This window comes from Sorex fumeus, unplaced genomic scaffold (assembly GCF_029834395.1).
Source record: "Sorex fumeus unplaced genomic scaffold, SorFum_2.1 ptg000003l, whole genome shotgun sequence".
NCBI lineage: Eukaryota > Metazoa > Chordata > Mammalia > Eulipotyphla > Soricidae > Sorex > Sorex fumeus.
Genome location: NW_026606060.1, coordinates 52,163,862 through 52,189,051, shown reverse-complemented (window position 1 = coordinate 52,189,051; position 25,190 = coordinate 52,163,862). Strand labels below are relative to the sequence as shown.

Here is a 25,190-nt window from a genome sequence, read left to right as displayed (position 1 = left end):
TTGCACCCAATGTAGTGTAGCCCTCCACATTCTCCAAGCCACACTAGTTTAATTTTTAAAAGCATCACTTAGCAAGATCCAGTTTTGTCGTTGGTGGTGGTGGTGGTGGTGGTTGAGGCAGAATTTAAGCCTCACCCAGCTAATTCCTGGCTCTGTGCTCAAAAGTAGCTCTTGACTGTGCTCAGGGTCAACTGCATATAAGGCAAACATGTTAGCCCCTATACCAGCTCCTTGACCCCAAGTAATATTATTTGATGAACATTTATCTGCCTCCCATAATTGCTACAACACATTCTTATGGAGATATTTTGAAATTTAAGAGTATTTATATTTTGAATTTGATCAGATTATATACACAGCACATTTTATCTATCAGCATTTAAATATTTAGGTCGTGGCATTTATTGCATTTTTGGGTGGGCACATCGCACTACTCCTGGCTCTGTGTTCAGGGGTCACGCAAGATCCAGTTTTTCACTGTTACGTTATACGTCTGATAACTAACAGATATCTGTAGAAAACAGTTTAAATCAGGTCACTCGGTAAGCTTCTGTATTTGGATACAGAGACTGTCTTCCTTCCCCCCTCTCACCCCTTTCTTCACTCAGCGGTGCTCAGGGCTGACTCTTAGCCCTGTGCTCAGGTCTGACTCCTGGCAGGGTTTTGGGGGACTGTGTGGAGTGCTGGAGATCCGACCTGAATCGGCTGTGAGCCTGGCAGCCCCTGTATTATACCTCTCCAGCCCACTAATCACTCTTTAGTTAGGAAAGCAGAAAAGCAAGAAAAAGGAGAGGACAGATCTGTGAGCAGTCTTGCCAGTTGGTCTGGTCTGGGGGAAGTTCTGCATTTTCCTTGACTTCCGTTGTGGATGAAGTGCTAGCATCTCCAAGCAGTTTCCAGCATTTTCCAGCTGTCCCTGGAGTCCCACCTGGTCCCTTCAGCTCAGCCGTGCCTCTGCATTTGATGGGAAAGGAGCAGCGGCCGGACGTGGTTCCCTTGCAGGAAGGAAGTTGTGCACAGTCCCTGGGGTCAGGTCACAGAGAAGGCTGGTTATTCGGGGAGGTGATTGGCTTGAGGGGGCTGACGCTTCCTCAGGATCTAAGGAGGTGCTGCTGTGTCTAGATGAGTTGCCTGCACTCAGATCTTGATTCTGCATACCTGCCAGAATTATGCAGCTTTCCTACAGAAGTTCAACTTTTAATCTTTTAAGAATGGATGCACTAGAACCTGCCAACATGTATGTAGGCTAATTCTCTTTCTCTCAGGCACTATCCTAAGAAAACGGGGCCAGATGGAGTGCTGTCCAGCAGTACTAAGACTGCTTAGAGCACCCCTAGGAAATGGGCTTCTTCTCTGGCAGAGGCCAAGCCTCTGCAGTGCTTGGTCTGTCTATGCCTCTATTGCATTTTATTTATTTATTTATTTTTTCTTTTTGGGTCACACCCGGTTATGCACAAGGGTTTCTCCTGGCTTTGCACTCAGGAATCACTCCTGGCGGTGCTCAGGGGACCATATGGGATGCTGGGAATCGAACTCAGGTCAGCCACGTGCAAAGCTCTACCCACTGTGCTATTGCTCCAGCCCCTTCTGTTGCATTTTAATTCAAACTTGGATGTCATTTTTTTTTTTTTTTGACGGGTGAGTCTTGGTTTGAGGCTCTTGCCTCTTCCCTTCAGCAAAGCAGACTTCCTCGGGCCTGTTACATCCTGCTGCCTTTCTTAACCAAACCTTTCAGCATGCAGAATTGCTGATCTAGCATACTCAAGCCCAAATTTCAGGTGGTAGAGTACAGTAGCTCAAATTGAGGGTCTCGGAGCAAAGTATTTGGAAGGAGAGATATACATGAACTTGGTATTAAAAGAGGAGGGTGTTTTTTTTCTCTAGACGTAGTGCTCTTACTGGTAGATAGATGGGTTCCATGCTGATGTTACTGTACCTGTGGGGAAAGAAAATAAAAGTAATGGGTAGCTAAGAGAGTGAACGTGGGGGGCAGACAAGATTGGAAATGTCTGTATTTTAATAATAATGCTAAGTTGGGCTGGAGCGATAGCACAGCGGGTAGGGTGTTTGCCTTGTACCCAGCCAACGTGACCGACCCAGGTTCGATTCCTCCGCCCCTCTTGAAGAGCCCAGCAAAGCTACTGAGAGTATCTTGCCTACACGGCAAAGCCTGGCAAGCTATCCGTGGTGTATTCGATATGCCAAACACAGTAACAAGTCTCACAATGGAGACGTTACTGGGCCCGCTAAAGCAAATCGATGAACAACGAGAGGACAGTGACAGTGAATGTTAAGTTTAAAAAAAAGAGAAGCCCTGTCTTGGAAAGTTAGTACAATGGGTACGACTCTAGCTTTGCATGAAGCCAGTTTGGGTTCGATCCCCGACACTACATATTTGTCCCCTAAGCACTTCCAGTAGTGATCCCCTGAACATCACTGGGTGTGACCCAAAACCCCTCCCCGCAAAAAAAAAAAAACTTTCCTATTTTTTGGCATATAAGTAGCCACAATATGTAGCAAGGTGTCTGGCATGTATAATCTCACTGAACATCCACAGCTCTGAGAAGGAACTAGTCCAGTGTGTGTTTGTAGGTGGGCTGATGATGGGTGGCAGAACCAGGATCTTAACTCAGGTCTGTGACCCCAAAACCTGCATTCTTCATGCTGTTCATGGGGGGTTGGTTTGGGAGGCGGGGGTATGATATGTGGCAGTACTCGAGGGGGGCTACTCCCTGCTCAGTGCTCAGGGAACCATGAGGTGGCAGGGATCAGACCCAGGGCTCCAGCATGTGAAGCCTGCACTCTCGTCCAAGTGCTCCCAACCCTGTGTGCTCACCGAGGCACTGGACACACTCGTCTGTGGAAACAGCAGCAGGAGTGAAGGCCTCGCGGGAGGCTTGGAATGGGCCCCGTTGGTCAGCCCATAGCTTGGTAGCATCATCGAGGTGAGCAATCGTCCCCAGAGTGACTTTTCTTTCTTCCTTTTCTATTTTTTTATAGAGAATTTTTATTTTTTTTTATTTTATTTTTTAATTTTTATTAGTGAAACACCATGAGGTACAGTTGTAGACTTACAAATTTTTGTGCTTGTGCTTGGGTTTTGATTATACAATGATCAAATACCCATCTCTCCCACCCTCCCATCCCCCCCACTCCACCCTGCCTCTGTGGCAGGGCATTCCCTTTTGTTCTCTCTCTCCTATTGGGTGTTGTGGTTTGCAAGAGAAGCATTGAGTGGCAATCATGTTCAGTCTATAGTCTACTTTCAGCATGTGTCTCCCATCCTGGGAGGATCCTCCCAACACCCTTTACTTGGTGCTCCCTTCTCTGTCTGAGCTGTCTTTTCCCCCAGCATGCCCAGCTGGCCTCTAAGCCATGGAGTGAACCTCCTGGTACTTATCTCGGCTGTTCTTGGGTATTAATCTCCTATTTTGTTACTTTAACATTTATTTTTAATTTATGGGCTGGAGCGATAGCACAGCGGGTAGGGCGTCTGCCTTACAAGCGGCCAACATGGCCAACCCGAGTCGATTCCTCCGCCCCTCTCGGAGAGCCCGGCAAGCTACCGAGAGTATTCGATATGCCAGACACAGTAACAACAAAGTCTCCAATAGAGATGTTACTGGGCCCGCTCGAGCAAATCGACGATCAACGGGAGGGCCTTTCATTATTAAAAAAAGTAAACCTAAATGTGGTGTTGAGATTTTATTTTTTAAATGCATAAATCGGTGCACTTTCAGCCAGGAAAACCTGTCAAGTGATGCTTATGGCATAGGGAGGGCCGGAAGACATACATATGTTGCTGAGGATGGGAGAGGAGCCTGCCAGGCCTCTCCACTCATCTCCCCCCTTCCCCTCCCCTTCTTCTTCCTCTTCTTCCTCCTCACACCCAGCTGTGCTCAGGGCCTATGCCTGACTCTGAACTCAGGATCACTCCTGGCACTCAGAGGCCCCTATGCTGGGGATGGCGCCCAGGTCAGCAGTGTGCACGGCAAACACCCTCCCCACAGTACTGTTGCTCTGGCCCCAGATCCTGCCTTTCTCGAAGGAGCCACTTGTACATGCTTCCTAAACTTCCTCCCTCGAGGTTTAGGACCCACCTGCCAGCCACCGCTCTCTTCAGCCGCATCCGTACCTCAGTTTCTAGTTTACAGTCCGTCCCCTTCTCTAGAGAGCTCCCCCACCCCATCCCTTTATTCCTTTGGCTTCTCCCTTGCTTTTGGGGTCAAGCCCAGCAATGCACAGGGGTTACTCCTGGCTCATGCACTTAGGAATTCCTCTTGGCGGTGCTCGGGGGACCATATGGGATGCTGGGAATCGAACCTGGGTTGGCCGCGTGCAAGGCAAACGCCCTCCCTGCTGTGCTGTTGCTCTAGCCCCTTGGCTTCCCCCTTGAAACTGCCTGCCTGTCCTGTGCCCGGTTTCCTGCGAGCCTCCTGGTCTCCATACCTCATGCTCGGTGGTTGGTAGTTCTCCTTTCCTGCCACCCTTTGCCGCCTGATCTTAGTAAATCTTGGTGTTCTCCGGAATGCCATTGTGTTTCCTCCAGTTATTTCTTTGTATGTCCTGGGTACGATCACATCAGTAGCACTTGGCTGTTTCCAGGATTGAGAGCAAATCCCTGACTTGACAAACAACGCCGGTGTGTTACCCCGGTGTGGGCTGAGTTTCTGGCCCTTGCTGGCCTCCTACGGCCCTTTCCTCATCAGGTCCCCCTGCCTTCAGGGCCGACCTCCCTGCCCAGCCCCTGCTGGACCCCCCGGCCAGAGGAATTGCATCCAGACCCTCCCTTCCCACCCACAGATGCCTCTGCGGCTGACTCCAGCTATCGTGGAGGGAGTCTCAGCCTCCTCCGGCCTCAGCGTTGGCCCTTCCGGGCTGTGGCAGGCTCTCTGCTCCTCGGCTGCCATGAAACCCCACTGGCCCTTCTTGGCTTTTAGGGCTCCCCCAAGCCTTCTGCCCCGCACCCCCACGCCGTTGGCCCTGGCGGGTCAGTACACTTTAACTGCAACAAGTGGCACGTTGTTGTCCCTCTGGACTCAGCGAGATTTTCCTGCTTCTGATACCCACTCAGCACTGGGCCTGGCCCCGTCGAATGTTCTCTGTATTGACACTGAAGGACTGAGCGTGAGCCATTTCCAAGGAAACACGAGCACATCCGAACTAAACCTTATTGACCTTCCCAAGTCTCTGTCCCCTCCTCAGACCCTTAGCCCGGGGTCCCATCCTCCATATGGTCACCCTGACTTGGCCCAGTTCTGACTCTTTCTTCTTCCTCTCTCACTCACTCTTTCTACGGTTTTTTTGTTCATTGCTGGGGATCAATCCATGACTCATGGCCTCTGATACTGTGCCACTTGTGGTAACCTGGGAGCAACATTCCCAGCTGGTAACCTCGGGAATTCCTTGTGAGTCTGCACTTTTGCCTCGGGAATTCCTGATGGGTCTGTGCCACTTTCTCCACCTTCTGACTTGGGCTCAGCCCTGCATTCAGTCTCACTGGGCTTCTCCAGAGGGTCTTTGGACCCTCGTGTCATTCTTGCACTCTTCATTGTTTCTCTCAGCCATTCTTTATTTTTATTTTTAATAAGTTTTATTGGATCACCATGAAATACAGTTACAAACTTGCATGATTATGTTTCAGTCACATCCCTCCACCAGTGCACATTTTCCACCACCATTGTTCCCAGTGTCCCTCCCCCAACCCCAACCCCACCCCACTCCCTGCCTCTGTGGCAGGTACCTTCCATCTTACTCTCTCTCTCATTTGGGGCATTATGATTTGCAATACAGATACTCAGAGGCCTTCGTGTTTGGTCCTTTCAGCACACATCTCCCATCCCGGGCGATCCCTCAGTCATCATTTACTTAGTGGTTCCTTCTCTATCCCAACTCCCTTTTCCCCTAGCACGTGGGGCTGGCTTCCAAACCATGGTGTGACCCTCCTGGCCCTTATCTCTACTGTCTTGAGGTATTAGTCTCATATTAGTAAAGGCCCTCCCATTGATCATCGATTTGCTCGAGCGGGCCCAGTAATATCTCCATTGGAGACTTTGTTGTTACTGTGTTTGGCATATCAAATACGTCACGGGGAGCTTGCCAGGCTCTGCTCTGCCGTGCGGGCGAGATACTCTCGGTAAGCTTGCCGGGCTCTCTGAGAGGGGCAGAGGAATCAAACTCAGGTCGGCCATGTTGGCTGCGTGCAAGGCAAACGCCCTACCACTGTGCTATCGCTCCAGCCCGGTCTCATATTATGCTACTTTATATTCCACAAATGAGTGCAGTATTCTCTGTCTGTCCCTCTCTTTGACTCATTTCATTTAGCATGACAATCTTTTTTTTTAATTTTTATTAGTGAAACATCATGAGGTACAGTTGTAGATTTACAAATTTTTGTGCTTGGGTTTCGATTATACAATGATCAAATACCCATCCCTCCACCAGTGCCCATTTTCCACCACCATGGATCCCAGTATCCCTCCCACACCCATCCCCCCATCCCACCCTGCCTCTGTGGCAAGGCATTCCCTTTTGTTCTCTCTCTCCTTTTGGGTGTTGTGGTCTGCAAAAGAGGCATTGAGTGCCAATCATGTTCAATCCATAGTCTACTTTCAACATAGCATGACAATCTTGATTGAGCGTTTGCTCCTGCTTGATCTTGTTCTCTCCTGTCCCTGTTCCCCTAGGGCTCCCTGTTTCCTCTCGAATAGTGTCTGAGTCCCTCGAGGGCACACCCTGAGGGCCTGTCCCAAATGCAACTTCTCCCTCTGTTCCTCCAGCAGGCCTCTACTTCCCCATGTGTGCCCTTCCCCAGGCCACCATGGCCTGGCTTTGCAGGATCACCTGATAAGGGGGACATCGATTTGCTCGAGCGGGCCCAGTAACGTCTCCAATGGAGACTTTGTTGTTACTGTGTCTGGCATATCGAATACTCTCGGTAGCTTGCCGGGCTCTCCGAGAGGGGCGGAGGAATCGAACTCGGGTCGGCCATGTTGGCCGCTTGTAAGGCGAACGCCCTACCCGCTGTGCTATCGCTCCAGCCCAAGGGGGACATCAGTTTATAATAATAATAATAATTATTATTATTATTAGTAGTAGTAGTAGTAGTAGTAGTATGGAGTGATAGCACAGTGGTAGGGCGTGCACAGCCAGCCCGGCCGAGCCGGGTTCGATTCCTCCGCCCCTCTCAGAGAGCCTGGCAAGCTACCGAGAGTATCTCACCCGCACAGCAAAGCCCAAACACAGTAACATTAAGTCTCAAAATGGAGACGTTACTGGGCCCGCTCGAGCAAAATTGACGAACAATGGGAGGACAGTGTTTTTATTATTATTATTATTATTATTATTATTACTGGTTTGGGAGCCACCCCCAGTGGTGCTCAGGGATCACTCCTGGCAGTGCTGGGGACCCGTCTGGGAGGCCGGGGGTTGTGAGGCAAGCGCCCTGCCCACCGTGCTGTCTCTCCAGGGCACTTGTGGCCTTTTGGCCTTGACACCGTTCCCACCTCCGGTCACTTGTCAGGAGAGGTCCGAGCCAATGCCCGCTCTCTTACAGACTCCCATGGGTTTTCTCCGTCCTGCTTACAGCCTCCGTTCCTGTTCCCTGCAGAGGCACTTGGCTGCATTCAGTCTCTTATAGAGCCACGGTGCTGTGTGCCACCATCAGAGACACATTCTTTGTGTGTGTTGGCTTGGGGGCCACACCTGGTAGTGCTCGGGGCCTCTCCGTGGCTTCTGCTCAGGGTCACTCCCACAGAGGCTTGGGACCTATATGTGGTGTCGGGGATTGAACCAGGGTCAGTGTACACAAGGCAAGCTCCTTAACCCCTCTACTAAGCTCTCCAACCCCAGGATAAACATTCACTTGCCCAAAGCTGGATTTTCCCTTTGGGTTTGCTAAACACACTGGTCTTTCTGCCTTGCCTGTAGCTGTGGAAGGGCCTGTCCAGCCTTCCAAGCTCCTGGTTTATAAATGCTTTGTCTTGTTTGTTTGTTTGTTTGTTTGTTTGTTTAAAGGAAGCCACGTGTATCCAGGGATGTGGCTCAGCATAAAATGCGTACATTGCATGCAGGAGACCTGAGTTCCATCTGGCACTGCAATACCCCCCTCCCCCAACACACACACACTCAAATCTAGAAGCTACACCCCTCATTCCCCACCCCAGCCATTCCTAGTGACACTCAGGGGCCACCAAGCTCAGGGGCCACCAAGGCCAAAACCCAGTGGTGGTCAAGTGGCCATGCAGGGCCAGGGATCTAGCTCAGAACCCAACACACCAGGCATGTGTTCTACCCCTTGAGCCACGTTTCTGACCCTAATTTTTTTTTTATGTAGGAGTGTTGCTGTTTATTCAGCCACTGATTAGCTGATTGAATTGGGCATGAACTCCACCTTACTTTTTCTTTTTCATTTTTTATAATTTTATTTATTGAATCACCATGAGAGCAGTTACAAAACTTTTGGGTTTAAGTCTTGGTCATACAATGAAACACCCATACCTTCACCAGTGCCCATTCTCCATCACCAAAAATCCCAGTATACCCCCATCCCACACCCTCCCCCTACCTGTAGGGCCGATGATTTCCACATTACTCTCTCTCTACTTTGATCCCATTCAATATTTTGACACCAGACCCACCATTATTATTTGGGATTTTACCCCAACACTCAGAGCTGCTGAAAAGGCAACAGTAGACAATTTGTTTTCTATTGCTGGTCATGAATAACATATGATATCGCGTGGTTGCAGTAGTGGCTGCGTGCTTCTGAAATTCCGAAATTTTAATAATTAAATCTGGAGGGATTTCTGCCAATACCTGCTGAGTTCCAAGATTTGTTCCTTAGTCTCAGGGATCATGGCCATTAAGCAGCTTAATCAGGAGCCAGAAAGGCCCTTCATGGGCGGCGACTCAGGGTCTCGTTGGGATGGGAAGGAGAGGACTGGCCCTATTTTCTGACCTCTTACAGAATTCTCATGAGGCATCAAATAACAGAGAGTAGCTGAAGAACTATGCCAAACATGTCATTCTCTTGAACTCCATATAGACCCTGAATTTCACCCCGCCCCCATCCTTTGGCTGCACTGCAGCTAGAAAGTTGTGGGATTTTTGGTTTGTCCCCAGGTATTGTGCTTCCAGAGCTGCTCAAAGAATACCAGCTAGATACTGTTGAACTTTAGACACAGTTTCGCTTTGTTTTTGTGGCCACACCTGTTGGTGTTCAAAGTTACTCCTGGCTCTGAGCTCAAGGACCTCTTCTGGTGGGCCTTGGGACCACATATAGTGCCCGGGGATCGAATCCAGGTCAGTTGTGTGCAAGTAAAGTGCGCTTCCCACTGTACTCTCTGTTTGGCCCCTACATTTGAACTTTGGATCCCAATTACATACTGTCACATTACTTTGGCTTTGGGCTTTGAGAGAGTGGATTTGTGTGGGGTCTTTGCCTTGCCAGTTAATTAGTCGTGTGACTGTAGAAAGGTACTACCCTTTCTGAACCTTAATCTCCTCATTTGTCAAAGAAGAAGAATACTACCTGCTTTGAACTTCCCTGGTTAGGATTAAGTGTGCTTAAGTAGGAAAAAACGAAAGCCGAAATAAAGCTAAATAAAGCTGAGGCTCTATTTCAAGGACTAAAGGGGGCTAATGTTTGGAAAACTCTCTTAACAATAATGGCAAGCACTTAGAAAGGACTCCGTCATTGTTACCGGTGCCCTTTATTGCTGTTCTTACTAATATTTACTCTTTGCCAGCTCCAGTTTGGCAGGTCTTGGTAGTTGCAGAGGTAATTGCCGAGGCTTACCTCACAGGGCGTGGATAATTAGGGGATGTGGGTCAGACTCACATGAATCCTTTGTGTGCAAAGGCTGAAGCATGAGTAAGATTAAAAGTTGGTCGAGTTCAAAAGACTTTTCGTGGAATGTGCCTGCCCAGGCGAGGGTTTGCTGCTGGGGCACTTGGCAGGTCATCGTGGACACCGGGCTTATTCTGAGTGAAACCAGAACTGAGAGAGCAGAATCTGGAAGCCCAATACCGCCCCCCCCCCCCACAACACACCCCACAACCCCACCCCTGCCAGCGAATCTCCAGCATTTCATGAGACCTTCCTCTGCTTGCCCTGGCGAGTCCAGTTGTATCCAGTGGCTTCAGACAGCCACCGACATGCACCACCTTCCCCACTGAGCTATGGTGGAGTTGTCTGAGTGACACGTGACTGTCCCCAGCCCTCCCGCTGGCCTGGGTGCATGCCGCACTCCAGGTGTTGCATAAGACATGTATTTAGGTGACTCTTCTCATCTTTTTGTTTTGTTTTGTTTTGTCTTTTTGCTTTTTGGGTCACACCTGGCGATGCACAGGGGTTACTCCTGGCTCTGCACTCAGGAGTTACTCCTGGCGGTGCTCAGGGGACCATATATGGGATGCTGGGAATTGAACCTGGGTTGGCTGTGTGCAAGGCAAACGCCCTACCCACTGTGCTATCTCTCCAGCCCCCTCTTCTCATCTTTGTCCATTCAGCCACCAAACATTTGCCAAGAGTTTGCTACAGGCCCTGAGTGGTGGCCCTCCTATGTCCCATCCCTGGACACCGTGAGCTTTTTTGTTCATTGGTTTGCTTGTCTGGGGCACGCAGCTTCTGTGCAGGTATGATTCAAACAGGGGAGCACTCCAGCACGTGGGCCAACGCCACAGCCTGTGTCCCATCTGCCTGGCTTTATTCCAAGGGGAGAGGAAGAGAGCCACAGTGGGTTGGGGGGAGAGTCTGTTAGTAGCCGCTCCTTGGAGCAAGTGAAGGGGGAGTCAGTGAGCAGGGACTGTGTTTTGGGACCGTGTTATTAGAGTTGCTTAATAGATTGGCTTATTGATGGAATGACCTGAGGAGGGGCAGTTTGTAAGTGATGAGGGGGAAGAAAAGCAAACCTTAATCTTTTTTTGGTTTGTCTTGGGGACATACCTAGTGATGCCCTGGGGTGTCTCCTGGCTCTACACTCAGGGATCACTCCTGGTGATGCTGGGAGACCCTATGGGATGCTGGAGAGTGAACCCGGGTCGGCTGCATGCAAGGCAAGCACCCTCCCCACTATGCTATCTCTCGGGCCCTAAATCTTTTTTTTTTTTAATTTTATTGAATCACTGTGAGACACTTACAAGCTTTCATGTTTGGGTTATAATCACACAATGATCAAACACCCATCCTTCTACCAGTGCACATTCCCTACCACCAATCTCCCCAGTATATCCCCCTTCCCCACCCTCCCCTGCCTCCATGACAGACATTATTCCCCATAATCTCGCTCTACTTTTGGGCATTATGGTTTGCAATGCAGACACTGAGAGGTTATCATGTTTGGTCCATTATCTACTTTCGGCATATATCTCCCATCCAACCGATTCCTCCAGCCATCATTTTCTTTTTTCTTTTTTTTTCAGCCATCATTTTCTAAGTGATCCCTTCTCTACCCAGCTTCCTTCTCCCCTCCGTTCATGAGGCAGACTTCCAGCTATGGGGCAGTCCTCCAGGCCCTTGCTTCTACTTGTCCTTGGGTATCAGCCTCATGTTATGTTATTCTATACTCCACAATTGAGTGCAGTCCTTCTGTGTCTGTCCCTTTCTTTATGACTCATTTCACTTAGCATGATACTCTCCCTAAATCTTAACCTTTCAAAAAAGAATTGTCAAGGCTGGAGATCAAGTCCAAGGGATAAGGCACTTCTCTTGCCTGGGTCTGACCCAGGTTTGATCCCCAGCCGTGCGTAGGATTCCCTGAGCTCCACCAGGGGACACTTCTAGGCATAGAACCAGGACTGATTCCTGAACACCTCCAGATATTACCCAAAACAAACTGCCCCAAGTGAATAAATAAGTGTAATAAAGTGAATCGCAGTGGGAGGCTCCCTTGGCCTGGCACTGCCCAGGGACCACCATGACCATACAAGACCATGCCTGGGTGGGGCTGGGGGTGCCATATGATGGCAGGGATCCAGCCTAGCCCCTTGCACTTGCTGGGGACATCTCTGGCCCCTGAGCCAGACCTCTGGACCCAAGTTTAAACTTTTCATTTCTACTGACCTTGTCTTCCAAATAATTTCTGAGCAGAATATTTCTTTTTTTTTCCTTCTTTTTTGATCACACCCGGCGATGCACAGGGGTTTACTCCTGGCTTTGCACTCAGAAATTACTCCTGATGGTGCTCGGGGGACCATATGGGATGCTGAGAATCAAACCCAGGTCAGCCGTGTGCAAGGCAAACTCCCTACCCACTGTGCTATTGCTCCATCCCTGGATATTTCTTATTTTATGAGCAAACGTAATTTTTAGGGGGTTGTCTGAAGTGACTTTTTTTTCCCCAACAATTATATCTGCATTGTGACAAATCTTCCTTGCTCTTTTTTTTCCTACAGAATGAAATGTGCCTGGCCACTCAACAGCTCTCTAAGCAGCTGCTGGCATATGAAAAACAGGTAACGTGGATTTCACATGGCCAGGGCTCCCCTCAGTGGGGTTCTTCCCATGGTGTTCCCTCAAAGCATCCTTCAGAGACTCGTTTATTTATTTTTTTTCTCCATAGTCTGTTTCCATTTGTCTTTTCCTATTAACTGATAAATTCAGACTAGCGATTATTCCAAAGATTTTTATTAGCCCCTAGGAGCTCGTCATCTCCAAGGGACCACAGGCAAATCCAAGGCACTTTGTTCATACTTAGGCTTTCTCCAGACAGAGTGGGTGATAGACAGCCCGGGCCATTTGAGGGGAGACTCAGGGCAGCTCCGGACAGAGCAAGAGGAAGCCTCAAGCTTTCTGCAGGGGCCCACTGACAAGATATGCTCCAGAGAGGAGAAAGGGAGTTGAGGTGGAGGGGAAGGCCTGGGGTGGGGCGGGCACTCTCTTGCGGCATTCCCTGGCAGTCACATAACACCTCTTCTTCCTTTCTTTGGTCTCAGAATTTTGCTCTTGGCAAAGGTGACGAAGAAGTCATTTCTACTCTCCACTATTTTTCCAAAGTGGTGGATAAGGTAAGATAGCAATATGGCAAACATGCTACTGGATTCTTTCATCTCTTTATTTTGGCCCACTTTCTGTTTTCTGGCATCTACTTAAATATCTGAGATGATGCCACCATCAACTTGCTGATTCCAAAGTTTATTTCATATGAGAAGTTCTATGCAATTAAGGTTGTTTCTGGTTCCGGGAGAAATGCTTTAAGGTATATGGACATTAGACCACTCGTAAGAATTCTTTTTCCTAAGGAATGCATATTTGTTTCTCATGGGTTCCATAATAAATCAGAAACCGGTGTTTTAAAACAATACATAGTTTTGTCACAGTTCACGGGGTCAGAAGTGTGAAGTTAAACTACCAGGGACATTGAGTGCCCAAAAACAGATGACTGGATAAAGAAACTACATCTACATGATGGAATGCTATACAACTGCCCAGAAAAATGAACTCATGAAATTTGTTTATACATGGGTGGACGTGGAGGGTATCATGCCCAGTGAAATGAGTCTGAGGGAGAGGAATAGACATAGGATGAGTGCACTCGTTTGTGGGATATAAAATGACATACTATGAGACTTCTACCCAAGGACAGGAGAAATGAGGGCAAGGTCCATGGTTGGAAACTTGCCACAAGTGTGTGGGGAGCGCAGTTAGGATAAGAGGGGACCACTTGACAATTATAGTTGGAAATGATCATTCTGGACAAGAACTGAGTGCTGAAAGGATTTTTTTTTGGGGGGGGGGGGGGGAGTTTGGGTCACACCTGGCAATGCACTTACTCCTGGCTCTGCACTCAGGAGTTACTCCTGGCGGTGCTCAGAGGACCATATGGGATGCTGGGAATTCGAACCTGGGTTGGCTGTGTGCAAGGCAAATGCCCTACCCTCTGTGCTATCTCTCCAGCCCCACTGAAAGGATTTAAAGGGATATATATGATAATCTTTCAGTATTTGTATTGCAAACCATAATGCCCAAAAGGAAGGAGAGAGAGAGACAGAGACAGAGACAGACAGAGAAGGAGAGACAGAAAGACAGAGACAAAAAAGTGTCTGCTGTAGAGCAGGCTAAGGGTGTGGAGGGAGAGAATTAGGAGGGAAACTGGGGACATTGGTTGATGGCAGGAAATGTACACTGTGAAGGGACAGGTAGTGGAACACCGTATGACTGAAACCTGGTCATGAACAACTTTATAACTATGTATATCATGGTGATTCAATAAAAATAAATAATAAATACAATTTCTGATGCAAAGGAAAAAATGAAAGTAAAGAACTGTCGGCATTCCCATGCTTCTTTGGAAGGCTCCGGGGAGATTCTTTCCTGAGCTCTTCTAGTTCTCAACAGGTCCCAGAATCCCTTGGCTCGTGGCAGCCGAACTCCAGTCCCAGCCTCTGACTTCACATGGCTGTGAGCTGCCCCACCCTGGGCTTTTCTTTGTGGCTGTGTCTTTTCACAAAAGCATACTTGTTAGGGGATTTAGGACCCTGTGGATAATCCAGGATGGGCTGGATTTTTTTTTTTTTTTGCTTTTTCTTGGTGGGGGTCACACGCAGCGATGCTCAGGAGTTACTCCTGGCTCATGCACTTAGGAATTACTCCTAGCAGTGCTTGGGGGAACATATGGGATGCCGAGGATTGAACTCAGATCAAGCGCCTTACCTGCTGTACTATTGCTCCAGCCCAAGATGGACTCATTTTAATACTGTCACTGCCTGTCCCTGTCCCTGTCACTGTCCTCCCGTTGTTCATCACTTTGCTCGAGCGGGCACAGTAACATCTCCATTTTGAGACTAGTTACTGTGTTTGCCATATTGAACACATCTCGGGTAGCTTGCCAGGCTTTGCTGTACGGGCGAGATACTCTCAGTAGCTTGCCGGGCTCTCCCCGAGAGGGGCGGAGGAATCGAGCCTGGGTCGCCCCTGTCAGCCACGTGCAAGGCAAACTCCCTACCTGCTGTGCTATCCATTATATTTCAGAGACTTCCCCCCCCCACCCCAAATATTGACTTTTCTTTAGGGAGGGCACAGTTCAGTGTCCTTTGCAGGTTTCATGCGACTGTTCTTATAGTTGTATAATATGTCTGGAATATTTGTAGAAAAAATGTAATATTATAGGAAAATTCCATGGAATTTTTTTTTGTATGTGTGTGGTTTGGGGGTCACACCCAGAGGTACTCAGGTCTTTCTCCTGGCTCTGCACTCAGGGATCACTCCGGATAGGCTTGTGGCACCATACAAGGTGCCAGGAATTGAACCTGAGTACATCACATACAAGGCCAGCACGCTCCCTGCTTTAATATACATGCTGTACTGTCACTTTGGCCGCCAACACACGGGACTCTTCTCTTCCTAAGGAACTCGGGTTGAGAGCCAGCGTCTACACTGTAAACTATGTCTGGTCTGGGAGACCCCTCTAGCAGGCAGTAGGATGCCCGGACTCAGGAAGCCTTGGCGTTAGTGTTCAATGCCCACCGCCCATTTTCTGCTGTATGAAGGGCATTTATTTATTTTTATTTTTAAAAAGATTTAGATTTATTTAAATCTAAATTACTATTTTTTGCTTTTTGGGTCACATCCAGCGATACTCAGAGGTTACTCTTGGCATTGCACTCAGGAATTACACCAGGCGGTGCTCAGGGGACCACATTGGATGCTGGGAATCGAACCTGGGTCAGCCACGTGTAAGGCTACCTGCTGTGCTATAACGATACCCATCCCCTGAAGGGCGTTTATTTGCAGCTGGATCTCGTGAGCCCTTGGTGGGATGGGCAGTGTCTGGAATAGTGATGGAGTTTTCTTTAATAGATTTCTCTCTCTTTCAGCTTAACGTTCTCCACACAGAGCTAGCTGAGCAGCTGGCGGACACAATGGTCCTTCCCATCATACAGTTTCGAGAGAAGGATCTCACAGGTAGTGTCATTGCTTTCAAAAATACGGCTTATGTTGGTAATAATTCTGAACTGCATGCATTCCCATAAACAAGTGACTTATTGGGGAATTCCCCCCCCCACTCCCCCACCTTTTCTTTTTCTTTCCTTTGGCTCACCTGGAGGGCATAACAGGTGAATAAGCAGAGGTTTGGCCAGAGAGTTGTGGTATGTGATGAGGATAACAGGGCAGAGATGTGCAGAACGAGAGGAACACAAGAAAGGAGTGATTCCTCTTCTGGGGGCTCACCTGGAAACTTCTCAGAGAAGGTGCTCTCGGAGTTGGGTTTTCAGAGGTGAAATATGTCAACAAAGATGCCCAGCCTTGGGAGATATGAGTAGAGACACTACAGGGGGCCGTGATTCATTTGAGATGTAGAGCGGGGACTTTGGAAGATAGGACAGAAAGAGCCGCAGGCCTTCTCCTTGCTCATACAGGAGGGCTTCTGTCAAAGTGCTCACTTTGGTGAGCTCCTGTCACAGTGCTCACCCAGGGACTCCTATCACAGTGCTCCCCATCTCCAGAGTACATGCTGGGGGCAGCCGAATACTCCACATAGCCTAGCTGGTGTTGGCTCTTTTTTTTTTTTCTTTTTGACTCTTTGGGTCACTCCCAGCGATGTTCGGGGGTTACTCCTGGCTCTGCACTCAGGAATTACTCCAGGCGGTGCTCAAGAGACCATATGGGATGCTAGGAATCGAACCTGGGTTGGCCACGTTGCCAGGTAAATGCCTTACTCACTGTGCTATTGCTCCAGCCCCTGGTGTTGGTTCTTGAGCAGAGAGAAAACTTTCATAGCATTTTGTATCTCTCAGAAATCAAAATAGTCTAAAGATCCTTCTAGGAAAGTTACAGAAAATTTTATTTAAAAGTATGGAAAACCTTGGAAAACTATAGCCACTTAACACATGTTCTGTTCTTTGTCCTTATGGCATTGAAAAGGTTCATTGCTTAAAGATTAATGGATTATTGTCTAGAGGAAATTGACATTTTAAAAAAATAACTAGCAAAACACAAATCTAAACCTGAGACTCGGTCTAGTACTGTCTTTTAGAATTGTGTCACTTAGGAAGGTCAAGGGGATAGTTCAAGTGGTAGAGCACATGCACAATGTGTGAGAGGCCCTGGGTTTGGTCCTTGACACCCTGGGGCCTCCCATGTACCACCATATAACCATGGCCCCCGGGCACTGCTGAGAGTGGCTGGTTCTGGTAGCAGCCCAAGCACCACTGCCCCACGCCAGGCAGACCTCTGCCGGGCGCGACTCTGGGTCCCTATGTTAAGAAAAGAATAATAATAACCTATATGGAGTGATAGCACAGCGGTAGGGCGTTTGCCTTGCGCGCAGCCAGCCTGGCAGAGCCGGGTTCGATTTCTCCGCCTCTCTCAGAGAGCCCGGCAAGCTACCGAGAAGTATCTCGCCTGCACGGCAAAGCCTGGTAAGCTACCCATGACGTATTCAATATGCCAAACACAGTAACAAGTCTCACAATGGAGACGTTACTGGGCCCACTCGAGCAAATCGATGAACAACGGGAGGACAGTGACAGTGATGTTCTATATAACCCTACCACTTTAAATTTAGTGTTTCATTCGGAAGAGATGCCGCCAGTGAAAGCGTTCTCTCAGAGAGGAAGTGTTTTCCTTGCTCACTGTTGTCACTGGTGTCACTCGGGGCTGTAGGGGACTGTGGTACAGCTTGTGTCAGCTCCACCCAGCCTTTGCAGTGAACCCAAGCAACCTGTGCATCCTCAGCCCTGCTGACTCATCCCCCACCCCACCCGAGAAGGCAAGAATCAGAAATGAAGGGCTGTGAGTGTGTGCCAAGCACGCGCAGGGGAGGGGATGGGAGTAGGGGGATATTCCAGTGCTGCTCATCGGGAACTGTGCACGGCCCGAACCTGCTAAATGCAGTTACATGCTGAGTGTCCAGCGCTAACTAAAAGCCTCATTAAGTGTTGTGTGTGTGTGTGTGTGTGTGTGTGTGTGTGTGTGTGTTTTAATACAGGTTTTCTCACTAGAAATCTTGATGATTGGAGGTGTGTGGGGATATTGTTTTAAAAACAAAAGAATCAATAAAAATGAACGTCAGGTCTCTTGGCAAGGAAGCAGCCAGCCCTTCAGAGCTGTGCCGTCACATGATCCTGTAGCTTTGTTCATGGCAGACGGGCCATAGCGTGGGCGCGGCCACAGCGTCACAGAGCTGAAGGGCTCAGCATGTGGATTCAGCGTCAAACTGGCGAGTAGAATGAACATAGAATCATCTTAGCATTTGTGAAAAAAATATATATCAGTGTCGGAGCTGGAGAAGGAGTGCACCAGATACAGTCCCAGGCCCTTGCCTTGAATGTGGCTGACCATGGTTCGATCCCCAATGTCCCGTATGGTCACCCAGCCCCACTAGCAGTTGTCCCTGAGCACAGAGCCAGGAGTAAGCCCTGAGCACTGCTGCATGTGCTCCCTCCCATCCCCCCAAGAAAAGTATCCTCTCTGGCAACACCAAGACAGACCCAGTGAAGTATTCGACCCGGATCTTAACTAGACTTGACTTCAGAACCCACCAGTGCAAGGAAATCATCAGTGTGTGAGGTGATAAGTGATCATCGGGGGGTGTTACCGGAAGTTGACAAGGAAGGCCCCTGACTGGGTTCGAAAGGTGGAAAGACTGAAGTAGAAAGTGCCCTGATCTGAGTCAGAGACATACCAGGAAAAAGAGACGTACTGGCTGGAGGCCCTGGTGGAGGCAAGCCCCAGACAGCAGTAGCTGAACCACACACAGGCCAAGGATTAATTATGTCTCTGAAGCGTTGCAGCCAAAGCTGTGTGGCGCCCCGTGACCTTGGGCAAGTGTGTGGGATGTCTGGAGGGCCCACTCGGGACACAGAATGGGGGGGGGGGGATTTGGGAGGGGTACAAGGTTCTCTCTTGCATCCGAGGTTTTCAGTTGCAATGGAGAGTCATGGCCACTATGGGTGGGTGCTGTGAAAGTCACAGGCCCGCTGTTGGCAGGAGGTGGGCTACCGGGGCCCCTCCATCGGCCTCCCCTCCTTCGCTTTGCTGCTTGACTCTCTCTCTCTGTTTGGCTTGGTGCTAAGACGGTTCTTTTCTCTTACGCAGAAGTAAGCACTTTAAAGGACCTTTTCGGACTGGCCAGCAATGGTAAGTCCTCCACCGATGTTGTCGTTGGGGCGAGAGTTAAGTGCTGGTATGGGGTCGGCTGGGTCTACGGGCAGAGACCCCGAGCGAGTGCTTCGTCCTCCAGGCAGCCTGCTCATGGCTGATGTGACTCTTTCGTTCCCAGAGCACGACCTCGCCATGGCGAAATACAGCAGGCTGCCTAAGAAGAAGGAGAACGAGAAGGTACACTGACCCACGTTGCAGCTCTCTCGCTTGATTCGCTTCATTCCTTTTTAGTTCTTGATTTCACTGTGTCTGCTTTTGTGGTGTCTCCTGGTGAATTGACGGGGTTGGGAATACCTTGAGAAGTATTGTTTTCTCTTTTTATCTATACATGGGTGTGTTTTTTTAAATATGTAGTCCAAGTACATAGATTCTAGCTTTTCAAGCCCTTTTTAATTAATCACCAGCTTAGAATTATTATAAAATTATACTCATACATTTTTGGGGGAGAGGTGGAGTGAGATGTCCATGTTGTGCTCGTGAGACCTGGAGTCCTCCCATGAGACATCTGTTTACGGGAGCAAGGACACGTCACTGTGTGGAATACGTAGTGGGGCCAGAGCAGCACCCGTACCCCATGTCTAAGGGGTCTGTGGTGATGCAGACTGAGCCAGAGTCTGACGCATTCCAGGTGCCCGCACACACCTTGACCCCTGTACCATCTCTTGGGCCCCGCACACACAACAATTTGCATGTCAGCCCAGCCCTCTGTGGGCGTCCAGTGCATTCAGGCTCCTCTGGGCTGCGTTGCTTGGACTTCTGTCCCCAGGTGTGTGGACTCTGATTCTTTCACTCACGCATCTTAGCTTTTTTTTTTTTTCCTTTTTGCAGTGCCAGATAATCACTGAATTCTTTCGTGCCCTTGCCTTTGTACTTCTTTCCCCCGATTCCCCCTGACTTTGGTTCCGTGGGTCCCTCCTGTGGTCCCCAGGACAGGTGGCGTCCAAGGCATGCTGCTTTGCTAGAGGGTCCTTAGCATCTTGTGGTGCTCCTGCTGGGAAAAATAAAAGTCTGCTCCATCCTCCCCGCACGGCGTGGGATGCTGAGATGCCGTTCCCGGGGCGTGGAACCGAGGTGTCTTCCCCGGGGCACCACAAATGACAAGTCTTTTCCTTGGGACCTTTTTGGATTTTGAGAGGGAGCCTTCTCCATGCCTCGGATTCCTTGCAAAGGAAGAAAGGAGGACGGGGCTTTCAAGCCGGCTGTGCCCGGCACTGTCTGCCCCGGCTGGGTAATGCCACAGCTGCTTCTTCTCGCCTCCCCCAGGTGAAGAGCGAGGTGGTGAAGGAGGTGGCGGCCGCGCGGCGGAAGCAGCATCTCTCGGCCCTGCAGTACTACTGCGCCCTCAACGCCCTGCAGTACTCCAAGCGCATGGCCATGATGCAGCCCATCATCGGCTTTGCCCGAGGGCAGGTGAGGGGGCCCCTCCCCTGGGGGAGGGTGGTGTCAGCCAAGTGGGCACCACACAGGGCATTCTGCCCAGGTAGCGCTTGTCGGAGAAACCAGGGGCCCGAGATCAAGAAACCAGTCCTGGAGATTTAGATGCTGGCAAGTGGCCCAGATCACGCTTAGATGGACGTGGCCGGTTCTGCACATCCCGGCAGAGCTGGCCTTGACCTCTCACCTCCTGTGGGGAGGAACAGATGCGGCCCTTCTGTCTGGCATCCGAAAGCTCCCCCCCCGCCCCCCCCCCCCCAGGGCTGGTCCCCTTTCCTGAGAAATGGCCGCCTCTCAGGCGAGTAGAGCCAGGCCTACAGTCCAGAGCTCCACCCAGGCCTTTGCTGCTCTGGGGTCAAGCAGGCCAGGGGTGGGTGGCATCATCCGGGGCCCAGGGAAGCGTGTCTGTCCCCAGGGAGGGTCCTCCTGGACAGGGCACTGCAGGGAGGCGCCTGGGCTTAGGAGGGGGGCGCGACCCTCTTGGGGCATGACCTGGGGACATCAGGGAGTCAAATGTGAGGAGGAGGCATCTCACACAGCCCACAGGGAGCAGCTGGGCCCTGCGTTATCCGTTTTTCAGAGGAATCTTCTTTCATGAGGGCAGCAACCTGGCCCTTTCATTCAGGGGAGGGCAGGGAGCGGATTGGGGGTGTCCGGCCCCAGAGGCCCGGCCCACTTTACTCCGGCGGTGGCTTTGTTGAACGGTGAGCGCGGGAAAGTGAGCCTTTGCTTTGGAGGACTGATGGTTAATAGGACAGCGTCTTTCAGTGTGCCCTGGACCAGCGCTGGGTTAAACCAAGCCCCGTGTGTCCCTTGGGTGCCCCATTGTCTCCTCCTGAGGATCTGCTCTCCCTCCGCTGCCCTGGTTCCATTAGAGGTGTGAGCTCCCTGCGCTACGTCTCATTAACGCCCTCCTAGGCTGACCACACTGGCCTGGTGAGTGCTGAGACATTCATCAGATTGGGTCTGGGCGGGGCCTGCACCCAGAGTCTGGAACCAGGAGCAGCCCTAAGCCTGTTCTGGGAGAACCCTGGAGGAGCCTGGTTAGCTGTGAGGGGACCTTCTCAGGCCCCCAGGTTGGGTTTAACCCTGCTAGTTTCACTCTGTTCTGGTTAAGGGCCACACTGCTTCTCCTAGCCGCCAGGGCGGGTTTTCTGGTGGGGAGACCGGGGCTTCCCAGGTAACCCAGGGCCAGCCAAGCGGTGGAGTCACTGCAAGGGTCCCACCCTGCTTTGGGGATCCCGCAATGCTGAGACACACCCAGGAGTGCTTGGGGGAGCCCCCAGCGGCACACCCAGAACTGCACAGGGACCTTGGTGTGTCACACCTTGAACCCAGAGCTGTGCTCATGCAGGACTGCGCCTAAACCCTGTACTGTTCCTTTTTTTGGGGGGGTCATACCCAGTGGTGCTCAGGGGTTACTCCTGGCTCTGCACTCAGGAGTCACTCCTGACAGTGCTTGGGGGACCATACAGGGTGCTGGAGATCGAACCTTCGTCAGCTTCGTGCAAGACAAACGCCCTCCGCACTGTACTATCACTCCAGCCCCCAACCCTGTACTGGTTCCCTCACCCCCAGTCTGGACGTTAAAAATGAAATTTTCCTTCACATCAGGAGAGAAACTGGCGATGCTGGTGGAGGGATGGTCACATTGGTGGCTTTGGAACACTAAATGTTTGAAACAATGTATTAAAATTTAGGGTCTGGAGCAATAGCACAGCGGGTAGGGTGTTTGCCTTGCAGGCAGCCGACTCAGGTTTGATTCCCGGCATCCCATATGGTCCCCCGAGCACCGCCAGGAGTGATTCCTGAGTGCATGAGTGCGGAGTAACCCCTGAGCATTGGTGAGTGTGACCCAAGAAGCAAAATAAATAAATAAATAAAATTTAATTTTAAAAAAGAGAAATAATTTTTTTTTGCCACACCTGGTGGTGGTCGGGGGGTACTCCCTGCTCAGTGCTCAGGGTTCCCTCCTGGATGATGCTTGGGATCATGTAGTGCCAGGGACTGAATCCAAACCCAAGCCACGTGCGTGCAAAGCATGTGTTCAGCCTTTCAAGCATCTCTGGGACTAACCTAGGTACTCTTGCTCTTTGCTGGTGGTGGCCTGGGGGGCCACCCCAGCGGTACCCGGGGCTTACTCCTGGCTCAGACCAGGGAATCACTCCGCCAGCCTGGATGTTTCTTATCTGGCTCTTGGGCAGCGGGAACCCTATGTCCCGGAAGGCAACGCCCAGCTCTGCTGAGCCAAGCACCGGCACTTCTGGCCTGGGAACTGAGGATGGACACTATGATTTCTCATGTCAAAGCAGCCTCCAGCCACGAGACCCAGGGCCCCTCCCCCGCATGCGGCCTGGCCGTTGGATTAGGTTCCCACAGGCGGCAGTTGTTTCTCTTACACAGGCTGTTTGTTGTCCCACCGGGTGACTCTCTTGCGTGTTTCTGAAGCGTTGGCTCTCCTGCCTTATCAGCTGTTGGAAGTCAGTGTTGACCCAGCACCCTCCTCCGGGAGCTGGTGAGTCGCTGTGACCTCGAACTTCCTGTGGTTCTTCCAGGGAAGAGGATGACGTTCCACCCATGCAAGGTTGGGCTTGGTCCACTGAGAAGGGCGCTGGACCCCGCTTGTGCCATCCCTAGCCCCTGGGTATGAGTCAGGCCTCATGCCCGTGAGCAAAACGAGGTTTCGTGACCTGTGTCCAGGTTTAGGAGAATATGAAAATTGAGCTCTGGTACTTACAGATTAGATCAGGACTAAGTAACGTGATGACTCCAAAACACCAGCATCTTCATGGTCTCTGTTCATCAGTTGGAGTTTTTTTGGTTGTTGTTCTGCTGGGTTTCTTTTGGGTGCTTTCTTTTGGGGGCACAGATGGTGGATTTTAGGGGCTCTTCCTGACTTTGCACTCAGGGGTCACTTCTGGTGGCTCTCAACTGATCATTAGTGGCATCAGGCAATTGAACCAAAGATGGCAGAATGCAAGGCAGACAGGCACCTTAACCTGTTCCCTCTTCCCCACTCTCTCTCCCTCCCTCCCTCACTCCCTCCCTCCCCTCTTTCTCCCCCCCATAAAATATTTTTAATTTTTTTAATGATTGAGATTCTTTGACTTAGAATACTTCTAATGACAGATTCTTACACACATGCCCTCACAAGATTTTTTTAAGGGGTTGCAAGGGGCTTTGCTCTTACAGTTTACTGAATCATGGAAGAGCTAAGCTGTGAAGTGAGAGTATAAATTCGAAGGAAGGGAGCAGAAATGCCACTGAGCTGTTGGCGCCCCCAGGAGTGCAGAATGCTCATTCACAAGACTTGGCTCTTGAGCATCTGGAGGGGGAGGGGAGTGGTTCAAACTGGCATTTCCAGCATTGCTTTCCTCATGATTCAGAGGTCGCAGGGCAGCCCATCCCTGTGACGTTCCACCTCACCTCGGGATAATCATGATTGCCATTCGTCTGCCAGCTGTCTGGGGACTGCGGAAGCTTAGGACCGTGAGGGCGTCGGGGCTGTGCGGACAAAGGCCACCAGTCCGGGCGTGCTTGGCATGAGGGGCTGCCCGCTGCAGGCAGCCTCCAGCTGGGCCACTTTGTGCAGGGCTTCCTCTTGGGGGGGCTTCGGCCTGGAACCTGGGGATTCCAGCTCAGACCCGGGATTCCGATTCTTAACAGTTACAGGGAGACACGGAAAGTGCCTGTCCTGCAGGAAGGTCACAGGTGAGGGTCTGTGCAGACAGCTTCCGCCGCTCTCCTGGGTGTCCCAGCCACCCTGGGGAGGACCCTCCGGCGTCCAAGAGGCACAATCCCAGCTCCCAGACTGAGCAGCCGCTGTGTCTTCTTGATGTCGGTGGGCCCTACGGGTGACTTATGTGAAGCGGAGAGGAGAAAGATGGTCACTTTCTCCCCAACCGCCTCTGCCACCCGGGATCCAGGGTTACTGGATTCTTGTCTCGCCGCGCAGAAAGGAATTTCAGGGGTAGACAAGCAGTGAAATAAATAGATTTTATTTGGATGGTTTTTAAGGTATGGAGGGAGAGAGAGGGAGAGAGAGAGAGAGAGAGAGAGAGAGAGAGAGAGAGAGAGAGAGAGAGAGAGAGAGAGAGATATGCACTCAGGAGAGAACGCAGGCTTCTCCAAGGGCGGAGAGAGCCCCTACAGACATACCAGCCTTAGACACAAAAGCATGAAGGTACACATGAGATGTGGCTGACACATGTGATCGGGCACTGCATGTGCTCAGCCACGTGGGTGCAAGCAGCACATGGGCTCGGGCAGCATATGCGCGCCCTTCCTTTGTTCAAGGTGGCCTTTATAGGGTTTCTCCAACCTGCCCCCACGTGGGGCTTCTTCCCAGGTAAAAGTCTGTTGCTAAGGAGGTTACCAGGGAGGTTGGGAGTGTGATGGTCTTCTTTGGGCTGAATCACTAAAGTTAATCAGATTGAGGAAGAGGTCAAGGAAATTCGAGGAATTCTCCTTCATGGGGAGGGGTCCAGTCTCCTCAGGGTCTGCCGCTCAAGGTCTCATCCGTATCCACAAAGTGGATGAGCCTTGGAATTTTCCTCCCAGAACATATATATATATATATATATATATATATATATATATATATTGGTCACACCCGGTGATGCACAGGGGTTACTCCTCCTGGCTCTGCACT

General features: G+C 50.5%; 1 protein-coding gene across 1 annotated transcript in view; it reads left to right on the top strand.

Annotated features, from left to right (window-relative positions):
- Positions 1-25,190, top strand: part of APPL2 (adaptor protein, phosphotyrosine interacting with PH domain and leucine zipper 2) — a 60,445-nt gene that overhangs the window by 16,180 nt on the left and 19,075 nt on the right. The window contains exons 3-8 of the mRNA XM_056115300.1: positions 12,397-12,456; positions 12,937-13,008; positions 15,817-15,904; positions 19,040-19,081; positions 19,224-19,282; positions 20,369-20,515. Of these exons, the coding sequence (XP_055971275.1) occupies positions 12,397-12,456; positions 12,937-13,008; positions 15,817-15,904; positions 19,040-19,081; positions 19,224-19,282; positions 20,369-20,515 (468 nt within the window). The remainder of the gene's footprint in view (positions 1-12,396; positions 12,457-12,936; positions 13,009-15,816; positions 15,905-19,039; positions 19,082-19,223; positions 19,283-20,368; positions 20,516-25,190) is intronic.